General features: G+C 39.4%; 1 protein-coding gene across 10 annotated transcripts in view; it reads right to left on the reverse strand.

Moving 5' to 3' along the window:
• The window catches only part of EFCAB5 (EF-hand calcium binding domain 5), a 171,519-nt gene that overhangs the window by 102,453 nt on the left and 56,324 nt on the right, over positions 1-12,742 (reverse strand). For all 10 annotated transcript variants that reach the window (XM_055257462.2, XM_063628643.1, XM_055257458.2 and 7 more), the window contains 2 exons: positions 4,720-4,876; positions 1,706-1,754 (listed from right to left, as the gene is read on the reverse strand). In XM_055257462.2, the coding sequence (XP_055113437.2) occupies positions 1,706-1,754; positions 4,720-4,876 (206 nt within the window). The remainder of the gene's footprint in view (positions 1-1,705; positions 1,755-4,719; positions 4,877-12,742) is intronic.

Here is a 12,742-nt window from a genome sequence, read left to right on the forward strand (position 1 = left end):
CAGTGTATTGTTGTCAATGTAACAAAAGTAGTCAAATAATCAATTGGAAAAAATCTACTGGATATTAATTATGTAAATCTCAGAACCCAAACTCTCGTTCCTATGGGACAAGTGAGGGTTTTTTTTTTTTCCCACCTAATTTCACATAGGGAAATCTTTCTGAAAACAAAAGCATCAAAATCTGTGACTCTCCATAGGGGTGGTGCTGTCCTCCTTTCCTCCCAGGGAGCATGGTGGAATTTTTTGGGTGAGTTTTTATTGCCACAATGATGAGGAATAGGAGCAGAGGCAGAACTCATGTAATTCCTGCACAATAGATTTTCCCCCTTCTGCAGGACATTCAAGTAGATGAAAAACCTGATTATAATAATTTTGAACCTAGAACCCAACTCTATTTTACATATAAATGCAGAATATAATTTTGCTGTGGAATTTTCCAAGAATATAACTTCTATGAAAATTTGAGGGAGAATTATACTTTGTTTAATTCTGGAACTTTGCCAAGAGTTGTTCACCATTTCAGGACTTGTGTAACAGGGAGTAATATAAATTGTATCTGAATTCTAATACAACACACCTGTGTCAGTCTGCATTTCTGGGAATTCTATGTATATATATTCATTTTGCCCTATTCCAAAATGTCAAAAACAAATAAAATGGTCAATTGTATATAAGTTTACTTTTCTTATATCTAAAGGTACATTATAAGTAGGTAGAAATGTCTGACTACTCTATTATGTCTTCTAGTGAAGTTGTAACAAAGCATTTATATATTGAAATACAGTGCATATAATTTTCTTTCTTTCTTTTTTTTTTTTTTTTAGAAGGAGTCTCAACCTGTCACCCAGGCTGGAGTGCAGTGGAGTGATCTTGGCTCACTGAAACCTCCGCCTCCTGGGTTCAAGTGATTCTCCTGCCTCAGCCTCTCAAGTAACTGAGATTATGGACACCTGCCACCATGTCTGGCTAATTTTTGTATTTTAGTAGAGACAGTCTTACACTATGTTGGCCAGGCTGGTCTCAAACTCCTGACCTTAAATGATCCGCCCATCTCGGGCTCCCAAAGTGCTGGGATTACAGGCGTGAGCCACTGTGCCCGGCCTCTGAAGAAGTCTTAATCCTAGTATATATAGTAACAGAACTGGATGAGATTATCCAGGGAAATTTATGTAACATGAAAAGGGAACTCAAGAAACAACATTTGAGAAACAGAGAATGACCCCAGGAGGGTTATAGTAAAGGTGTAGGATATAAGAGTGGGTAGAGTCAAGGAAATTCAAACTAAGGAATTTACGGAGGCAATGTTTAACTCTGGTAAATCTTAGCATGAGCCACCGCGCCTGGCCAGTGCATATAATTTTCTTATGCTTTTACTTTTATTTCTCCTTTATATCACAGTTATGACATCGTATCTTTCTTTTAAAATTCTGTGTATGTAAGAAATATTTTCTAGGAATGTCATAGGATAATAAAAGAGTATTGCAGAGTACTGGTAATAAAATGGACACCAGACTAAAAGGATTGAGAATCACAGATTGCTTTTCTGCTGTTATACATTCTGTATCTGGACAGCATGGAAGAGTCTAATTGCACCTGCAAGAGCTTTGAATAACATCCGTCTCATGTTGAATCTTCATCTGAATTCAGTGTCCCCCACCCAAAAAAGAAATAAAAATAAAAATGTCAGAGTAATAGGCAGACTTACCAAGCTTGAAATCTGGATTTTGAAAGAATTCATGAAGAACATTCTGAATCTGCAAATCAAAAGAGAAAAAAAAGAAAGAAACCATATGCCACTCCTCAGTTACCACATATTTGTTATTTTAGACTAAAAGCCATCTATAGTCTTTCTATTTTAGTACTGGGTGATCTTTCCAACCCAAGGACAGAAATAGTAATAAGTCACATGTACTTTCTACAAGGGGGTCTTCAAAAAGTTCATGGAAAATGTGTATTATGAAAAAAATATGCATGGATTTCAATTTTTTTTGCACCAAAATAAACTTGTCATAACTTGTTGTATCTGAACAAGATCTAGCTTGAAGAATTAAAAAGGATAAGACATCAGTTTGAAAAGAGCCCCTATTAGAGCAACATGAATTCTGCTAAAATTGAAGCAAAAACATTAAATTTATGGTGAAGTTTGGCGGGAAGAATGGTTAAATCACTGGTGTTTTATGAAGCGTTTATGGGGACAATGCTCCAAAGAAATCAGCAGTTTACAAATGGATAATTCATTTTAAGAAAGGATGAAATGATGTTGAAGATAAAGCCTATGGCGCAGACTATCCACACCAATTTGCAAGAAAAAAAATCATCTTACTCATGCCCTTATTGAAGAGGACTAAAAATTAACAGCAGAAGCAATAGCCAACACATAGACATCTCAGTTGGCTCTGCTTACACAATTCTGACTGAAAAATTAAAGTTGAAAAAATTTCCAGTCAATGGGTGCCAAAACCATTGCACCCAGATCAGATGCAGACAAGAACAGAGCTTCAAATGGAAATTTTAAACAAGTGGGATGAAGATCCTGAAGCATTTCTTCCAAGAATTGTACCAGGAGAGGAAACATGGCTTTACCAGTATAATCCTGAAGACAAAGCACAATCAAAGCAACAGTTTGTTACCAAGAGGTGGAAGTGGTCCTGTCAAAGCAAAAGCAGACTGATCAAGAGCAAAGGTCATGGCAACAGTTTTTGGGACGCTCAAGGCATTTTGCTTATTAACTTTCTGGAAGACCAAAGAACAATAACATCTGTTTACTATAAGAGTGTTCTGAGAAACACTAGCTAAAGCTTTAGCAAAAAAAATGCTGGGAAAGCTTCACCAGAGAGTCTTTCTCCACCATAACAATGCTCTTGCTCATTCTTCTCATCAAACAAGGGCAAGTTGAGCACAGTGGCACACACTTGTAGTCCCAGCTACTCAAGAGGCTAAGGTAGAAGAACTATGAGTTTGTGCCAGCCTGGACAAAATAGCAACACCCATCTCCACTAACAAAACAAGAACAATTTTGTGGGAGTTTCAATGAGAAATCATCAGGCATCCACCTTACAGTACTCATTTAGCTCCTTCTGACTTTTTATTTTCCAATCTTAAAAAAAATCATTAAAGGACACCTATTTTTCATCAGTTAATAATGCAAAAAAGACTGCATTGAAATGGTTAAATTCCTAGGACCCTCAGTTCTTTAGGGATGGACTAAATGGCTGGTATCATCACTTACAAGTGTCTTAAACTTTATAGAGCCTCTTTTTATTTATTTGTTTGCCATTTAAAAAGTAATGGCAAAAACCACAATTACTTCTGCACCAAGCTAGTATTTCAGACAGGGTTTCACCATGTTGGCCAGGCTGGTCTTGCACTCGTGGGCACAAGCGATCCTTCTGCCTCAGCCTCCCAAAGTGCTGGGATTACAGGCCTGAGCCATGGCGCCCAGCCTGATGGAGCTTATGTTGAGATACAAAGTTTATATTTTTTATTATCTTTTAATTCAATTTTTCCACACAGTTTTTGAAGTCTCCTCTTAGAATACTTAAGGGTATATAAAGTTATTTTACACATATATTCTCAATGATTCCCAACCTTTTTGTGTGATTAGGATTTGGATGCTCACAGTGACCCCATTTTGCCCCCTCCAAGGGACATTTCTAGCAACTCTCAGACACGGCGTGATGGAGCTAAGGCACTTTTGGCAAGCACTTTGGCCATCCAAAGAATCCTCTATACTTTCTCATTCTTCAATTACTAAAAATGAAATTTCCAAGTTCTTCTTAGTCCATTTTTAAAAACATTTTATTTTTTAGAGAAGCTTTAAGTGCACAGGAAAATTCAGCAGAAAGTACAAAGAGCTCCCCCACCATGTGTGTGCGTGCATGTGTGATATATATATCACATATATATATATATTTTGTTGTTGTTGTTGTTGTTTTGTTTTTAAGAGACAGAGTCCCTCTCTGTTCCCCAGGCTGGAGTGCAGTGGCATGATCATGGTTCAGTGCAGCTTCGACCACCTGGACTCAAGCAATCCTCCCACCTCAGCCACCCAAGAAGCTGGAACCACAGCCTAGATAATTTTTAATTTCTTCCTAAAAGTAGGGTCTCCCTATATTGGCTAGGCTGGTCTTGAATTCCTGGCCTCAAGCAATCCTCCCACCTAGGCCTCCAAAATGCTGGGATTATAGGTGTGAGCCACCACACCCAACCAGATATGTCTTCTGCTAATATTTTCTCCCAGTCTGTGGCTTGTCTTCCTTAATCTGTTTTTAATCATTCACTTTAAACTGAAAATATGCTTAGCATTGTATCTAATGAAAAAGTATTTCCAAATCCATATACACTTAAGAGAAAGCATTTAACTCTCAGAGTACAGTTGCTCTTTAGCACTAAGAGACGGTCTTGCAGGTCTCACTGAAGTAGTCACACATACAAACGCACACACAACAAGCAAACAAATGAAATATATGTTGGTTTATAATGATGAGTTTGGGAACCTCAGCCAGAGTCAAGATTTTAGAAATCTAGCTAGAATTTTTTTTTTTGTAATGCTCAAAAGAAATTGAAGGAATCAACACTCACGGACCAGACAGGTCAAGACTTACCTCAGCAATACTGAAAATTTCAAGGGAGGCTTCTAGTATGCTACTCAGTATTCTAGCAATTGCCCTTTTACCACTTACCCCAACTACCTTTCACATATACCCCCAATTTTCTTACCACTGACTTAGGAATCATTCCTTTAGGGTCTAGAATCCATTCATCGAATTGCTCCTGCAGAGCCTGTTTCCGTGTGTTGGCCACCTTGACTTTGATTTTGTCTATGCTTTCTCTTTGTTTTCTATTCTGTTTAACATTCTCCTTCATCTTGGATACTCTGCAGGATGTAGATATAGAAAAAATATTGAATTAATACCCTTGGATTTGGTCCAGATTGGAACACAGGAATTCAGACGCTCTTTGGAAATGTTTGCCTGTCTTTTCTCCATAAAATCTTTGATTCAGGCCTGTAGTGAACCCTTCTTCCACAACCACTTATTGAATTTGGCATTAATCATAGAGTGCTTTCTACTATTTGACTTTTTATAGAGGTAGGCCTTATTTTACCCAGCTAAATACTAGACTTAAGAAGTATTGGTAGGAATGTGAATTAGTACAACCATTGTGGAAAATGGTAGGGAGGTTCCTCAAAAAACTAAAAACAGAATTACTACATGATCCAGCAGTCTCACTTCTGGATATTTACCCAAAAGATCTGAAATCAGTTCTTCAAAGAAATGGCTGCACTTCCATGTTCACTGTGACACTATTCACAATAGCCAAGTGATAGAACCAACCTAAGTGTCCTCCAACAGACAAATGGATAGAGGAAATATGGTTTATAAAACAATGGAGGGGCCAGGTGCAGTGGCTCATGCCTGTAATCCCAGCACTTTGGGAGGCTGAGGCAGGCAGATCACGAGGTCAGAAGATCAAGATCATCCTGGCTAACACGGTGAAACCCCATCTCTACTAAAAATACAAAAATTAGCTGGGCGTGGTGCATGCGCCTGTAGTCCCAGCTACTCATGAGGCTGAGGCAGGAGAATGGCGTGAACCCAGGAGGCAGAGCTTGCAGTGAGCCGAGATCACACCACTGCACTCCAGCCTGGGCAACACAGTGAGACTGTGTCTCAATAAATAAATAAATAAATAAATAAATACGATCGAATACTATACAGCCTTTAAAAAGAAAGAAATTCTGTCATTTCTGACAGCATGAATGGAATTGGAGAACATTATGCTAAGTGAAAAAAGCTAGGCACAGAAAGACAAATTCCACAAGTTTTCACTTACTTGTGCAACATAAAACAAACAAGCACATAGAAGCAGAGAATAGAATGGTGGTTACAGAGGCTGGGAATGGGGGAAATGGAGATGATTGTCTAAGGGTATAAAATCTTATTTAGACAAGATGAATAAGTTTTAGCGTACATTTCAAAATTGCTGAGAGTAAATTTCAAACGTTCTCACCACAAAAAAAGATACTTATTTGAGGTGATAGATATGCTAATTTGTTTGATTTCATTATTTTACATTGTATTCACAAATTATAACATTATTTGACCTTGCAAATGTATATAATTATAAGATATTGATTTACAACTTAAAAAACAGGTAGTAAAAATAGCTCTAGAAGCCGCTATATATACTGAAAAGGCAAGGTTGGATGCAATAAGGCCTTAGGGTAGTGAGCTTCTCTTTTCCCTGGACATAGAAATCATCTGAAGGGATTGATTTCAGGTGTTGGGATCAGGCCCCCAAATCTGGCCATAAACTGATCCCAAAACTGGCCATAAACAAAATCTCTGCAGCACTGTGACATGTTCGTGATGGCCATGATGCTCATGCTAAAGGTTGTGGGTTTACTGGAATGAGGGCAAGGAAACCTGGCCCACCCAGGGCAGAAAACCACTTAAGGCATTCCTAAGCCACAAACAATAGCATGAGCGATCTGTGCCTTAAGGACATGTTCCTGCTGCAGATAAATAGCCAGAGTGACCATCCCTTTGTTTCGGCCCATCCCTTTGTTTCCCATTTTAGTTCATCTATAATCTATAGAAACAATGTTTATCACTGGTTTGCTGTCAATAAATATGTGGATAAAACTCTATTCGAGGCTCTCAGGTCTGAAGGCTGTCAGCCCCGATTTCCCACTCCACACTCTATATTTCTGTGTGTGTGTCTTTAATTCCTCTAGTGCTGCTGGGTAGGATCTCCATGACCAAGCGAGTCTCGGCAAATGGTGCCCATACATGGGACTGGAACCTGGGTTGAAGGGTCGCCAGAGTGACAGTTGAAGAACGTGGAACTAAGCTGGAGGACACCCGAGTACTCTTAAGCAGTCCCCATGGTGAGTAAGAAGGGGAGCTCGGAAGCATCAGGGTAACAATGGGACAAGCTTGGGCCCTGGTTCATTCCACCTTGGAACCTTTTCACACTGATAATGAGGAGGAAGGAAAGTATAATGAAGTAACTGAAGAGGTGACAGAGCAGGTTTGTTTGCCAGCTAAAGCTAAAGCGGCAAAGGAGGGAGAGGTTTATCCCTACCCTTCTGCACCCCCTCATTATTTTGAAGAAAAAGAGTGGTCTGATCCTCCAGATCTTTCTTTTCTGGAGGACACTGGGCAAAAAGTAGTTGCCCCAGTGACTGTTCGAGCAGCACCTCGAGTGACTGCTCTCAGTTCTATTCAGGCAGGAATTCAGCAAGCTAGAAGAGAGGATGATTTAGAAGCCTGGCAGGTCTCTGTTAGGATACACCCACCAGATCAACAGGGAAATATTGTAGCTACATTTGACCCTTTTCCTTTTAAATTACTCAAAGAATTTAAACAAGCTATTAATCAATATGGACCAGGTTCTCTTTTTTTAATGAGACTGTTAAAGAATGTTGCTGTCTCCAGTCATTTGTTGCCAGTGGGGATGATAGGATTACTTCTAGGTAGATCTAGTTTAAATTTAAGGGAGTGCAAGTATATACAGGAGTCACTGATTCAGATTACTATGGGGAAATTCAAATTGTTATATCTACTTCTGTTTCCTGGAAAGCAGAGCCAGGAGAATGTATAGCACAGCTCCTGATTGTGCCATATGTGGGAATGGGGAGAAATGAAATTAAACGAACAGGAGGATTTGGAAGCACTAATAAACGAGGCAAAGCAGCTTATTGGGTGAATCAAATTACTGATAAACATCCTATAACTATTCAGGGAAAGAAATTTAAAGGTTTGTTAGATACAGGAGCAGACATTTCAATCATTTCTCTACAGCACTGGCCATCTGCGTGGCCAATTCAACCCGCTCAATTTAACATAGTTGGAGTTGGTAGAGCCCCTGAAGTATATCAAAGTAGTTATATTTTGCATTGTGAAGGTCCCAGTGGACAACTTGGGACTATTCAACCAATTATAACTTCTGTACCTATACATTTTGGGGGGAGAGATTTATTACAACAATGGGGAGCACAAGTTCTAATTCCAGAGCAATGATATAGTCCTCAAAGTCAACATACGATGCATGAAATGGGGTGTGTCCCTGGTGTAGGATTAGGAAAAAATTTGCAAGCTTTGAAGGAACTGCTTCAAGTGGAAAGACAAAGTTCCCGCCAAGGTTTAGTATATCATTTTTTATGGCAGCCATTGTTAAGCCTCCAGAACCTATACCTTTACAATGGTTAACAGATAAGCCAATTTGGATAGAACAATGGCAGCTAAGTAAAGAGAAACTGGAGACTTTGGAGGACTTAGTTACTGAACAATTAGAAAATGGACACATAGCTCCAACATTTTCCCCTTGGAATTCTCCAGTTTTCATAATTAAGAAAAAATCAGGTAAATAGAGAATGTTAACTGACTTAAGAGCCATTAATTCAGTTATACAACCTATGGGCACACTGCAGCCAGGACTGTCTTCTCCTGCTATGATTCCATAAAATTGGCCTTTAATAGTCATAGATTTAAAAGACTGTTTCTTTACTATTCCCTTAGCTGAGCTAGACTGTGAACAGTTTCCATTTACAATTCCTGTGGTAAACAACCTGCAGCCTGCTAAGCGTTTTCACTGGAAAGTGTTGCCACAAGGCATGTTAAACAGTCCAACAATTTGCCAGACGTATGTAGGGCAAGCAATTGAACCTACTCGTAAAAAGTTTTCACAGTGTTACATTATTCATTATATGGATGATATACTTTGTGCTGCCCCCACTCAAGAAATATTACTCCAATGTTATGATCACTTGCAAAACTCGATTTCTCAGGCCAGTTTAATTATAGCTCCTGACAAAATTCAGACTTATTCCTACTTGACGAACCTTAGTAAATGACCCTACAATAGTGCCACAGAAAGTAACCATAGGTAGGGAATCAATTGAAAACATTAAATGACTTTTAAAAATTACTAGGGGACATTAATTGGATACGGCCTACTCTAGGCATTCCTACCTATGCCATAAGTAATCTATTTTCTATCCTTAGAGGAGATTCTAGTCTCACTAGCCCTCGGCAAGTAACAAAGGAGGCTGAGGCAGAGTTACAGCTGATTGAAAAGCAAGTGCATAAGACTCAAATAAATAGAATAGATCCAGAGAAGACTCTAGATTTGCTAATATTTTCAACTCAGCATTCACCTACTGGTGTTATTGTTCAAGAGCAAGATCTTGTAGAGTAGCTTTTTCTTCCACATACTAAGTCATGGACTCTGATTCCTTATTTGGATCAAATCGCTACTGTGATAGGAAATGGGAGAACTCGGATTGTTAAATTATATGGATATGATCCTGGAAAAATTATTGTCGCTCTCACAAAGGCACAAATAGAGCAAGCTTTTATAAATAGTCTTACTTGGCAAACCCATTTAGCTGACTTTGTGAGTATTCTCGATAATCATTTTCCTAAAAACAAAACTGTTTCAATTTTTGAAATCAACTAATTGGATTCTCCCTAAAATAACTAAATTTAAACCAATTGAAGGTGCTGAGAATGTTTTTACAGATGGGTCTAGTAATGGTAAAGCTTCTTATTCTGGCTCGAAAGGTAAAGTTTTCCAGACACCATATACTTCAGCTCAAAAAGTGGAGCTTGTAGCTGTAATTGAGGTATTGACTGCTTTTAATATGCCTATTGATGTGATTTCTGATTCTTCATACGTGGTTCATTCCACACAATTAATTGAAAATGCTCAGTTAGGAGTAGAATGCACCCTTTTTACATCACTCACAGTAGGGCTCATACACCTCTTCCAGGACCTTTAACTGAAGGGAATCAAATGGCTGATCACCTAGTTGCTACTGCAATGTCTAATGCTAGACACTTTCACAATTTAACCCATGTTAAATTGAGCCTTTTGTCTCAAACACAGATATAGCATTACCTGGAAAGAAGCTAAAGCCATTACCCAGCAATGCCCAACTTGCCAAATGGTGCATTCCTCATCTTTCACAGGAGGAGTTAATCCTCAAGGATTGGAGCCTAATTCTATTTGGCAAATGGATGTCACACATGTTCCCTCATTTGGGAGACTAGCTTATGTACATGTATGTGTGGACACCTTTTCTCACTTCGTCTGGGCTACATGCCAATCAGGAGAGTCTTCTGCCTGTGTTAAACATCACCTTTGGCAGTGCTTTGTGGTATGGGCATTCCAGCTTCTATTAAAACAGACAGTGCCCCAGTATATACTAGCCAAGCTCTAGTTACATTTTTCTCTATATGGAATATTAAACACATTACTGGTATCCCATATAATTCTCAAGGACAAGCCATAGTGGAAAGAATGAATCTCTCCCTGAAACAGCAATTGCAAAAGCAGAGGGGGGAAAACAGGGACTATGGGACACTACATATGCAACTAAATCTAGCATTATTGACTGTAAATTTTTTTAGCCTGCCTAAAGACCAGATGCTATCAGCAGCCGAACAGCATCTACAGAAACCAGCTGCAAAGACAGAAGCAGAACAACTGGTTTGGTGGAGAGATCCCATAACAAAAAGTTGGAAAATAGGTAAAATAATAACTTGGGGTAGAGGTTATGCTTGTATTTCTCCAGGACCGAATCAACAGCCAATTTGGGTGCCATGGAGACATCTAACGCCTTACTAAGAGCCAGATACCCAGGAAGAGGTTTTGGGAAGATCCCAAAGACCCACCGGTTGCAGACATATCAAGACTGATGCTGTGGAAGACTCCAACTGTCAAGAGCAACACCTGTCGAACACAGTCACCTACCTGGGGACAGATCAAGAAGGTGTCACAGATGGCAGAAGAAAAACTGAGGAAAGCGGGATAACCAATCACAATGAGTAATTTAATGATAGCTATGATAGCGGTGATCACCACTGCCATGAGTATTCCTTCAACAAGGGCTGACACAGAGAACAATTATACTTATTGGGCATATTTATCAATCTTGGCTGGCAATAATGCCTGGATGTAATCACTCTATGTCACAGTTACACATGCTTTCTGGTCTCAGGATTTACCAAAATGAATCTACTCCTATAATGGAGGCATACCACCCTCAAAAACCTATTTGTAAACAGAATTGGACCTGGCCAGAGATAATGAATGTACTTGTTTGGGAAGATTGCATTGCAGAACAGGCAGAAGTGCTGCACAATGATTCCTATGGAATCATTATTGATTGGTCCCCTAAGGGGATGTTTACCTTGAATTGCACCTCTCAGTCTGCATGCCACGGCCACACTATGTTCATCTGGTCTAAACAAAATTGTCAGATGGTAGAAATGGTAAGAAGTACGGCAAGAGTTCCTATTATCTGGAAACATGGCCATATAGTGGCACCTCAACCTCAAATGATATGGCCTGCTGTAGGAGCTAAACATAAGGACTTGTGGAAACTATTCATGGCTCTTAATAAGATCAAAATTTGGGAAAGAATAAAAAACATCTAGAAGGACACTCTACAAACTTGTCTTTGGATATTGCGAAATTAAAAGAACAAATATTTAAAGTATCCCAGGCACACCTGATCTTAATGCCAGGAACTGGAGTGCTTGAAGGAGCTACAGATGGATTAGCAGCTATTAACCATTAGACTGGATAAAAACACTTGGAAGCTCTGTGATTTCAATGATGATTGTGCTTTTAATCTGTGTTGTTTGTCTTTGTATAGTCTGTAGATGTGGATCCTGACTCCTGAAAGAAGTAGCTCACTGTGATAAAGCCACCTTTGCTTTTATTGTCTTGCAAAAACAAAAATGGGGAACATGTTGGGAACAGGACCCCAAATCTGGCCATAAACTGGCCCCAAAACTGGCCATAAACAAAATCTCTGCAGCACTGTGACATGTTCGTGATGGCCATGATGCCCATGCTGAAGGTTGTGGGTTTACCAGAAAGAGGGCAAGGAACACCTGGCTCACCCAGGGCGGAAAACCACTTAAGGCGTTCCTAAGCCACAAACAATAGCATGAGCGATCTGTGCCTTAAGGACATGTTCCTGCTGCAGATAACTAGCCAGAGTCCATCCTTTTGTTTCAGCCCATCCCTTTGTTTCCCATTTTAGTTAACCTATAATCTACAGAAACAATGCTTATCACTGGCTTGCTGTCAATAAATATGTGGGTAAAACTCTGTTCCAGGCTCTCAGCTCTGAAGGCTGTCAGCCCCCTTATTTCCCACTCGACACTTTATTTCTGTGTGTGTGTCTTTAATTCCTCTGGTGCCACTGGGTTAGGGTCTCCACAACTGAGCTGGTCTCAGCATTCATGTCTAGGGTGGAAGCCTAGAAGATGCATTTATAACAAGCATGTCAGGTCATCCTGATGCCTTGGATCAAACTTCTGAGAAATCTTTCTAGGGGTATATCTCAGCTAATTACTTTTATCTAGTCAAAGTCTCATGCTTTGCCAGCCACTGCTGAAGTCCTGAGCATAAGAGTTACTCTTGCAGCCAGAACTGCATCACCCAGGTTGAGAATGGGGGAAAAACTGTGCTTTTAATTGTACCTATGTGCATCACTCCTGTTAGGACTCCAAAAACCCCAAACTGGTTTTGATTGACATCAAATACAATGGCTCAGAATAATAAAAAATAGTCACTGGTTTCAAGTACAAGTTTTTCCCAACAATGTTGGAGGCAAGTCTTCATCTTTCAAAGAAGAAAGACTAAGACAATCTGACATATTTTAAAATGCAAAAAGATTTTCAGTGGGAACTGGTAAATTGGATACATCTGATAACCCAAA

The sequence above is a fragment of the Symphalangus syndactylus genome, chromosome 20 (genome assembly GCF_028878055.3).
Source record: "Symphalangus syndactylus isolate Jambi chromosome 20, NHGRI_mSymSyn1-v2.1_pri, whole genome shotgun sequence".
NCBI lineage: Eukaryota > Metazoa > Chordata > Mammalia > Primates > Hylobatidae > Symphalangus > Symphalangus syndactylus.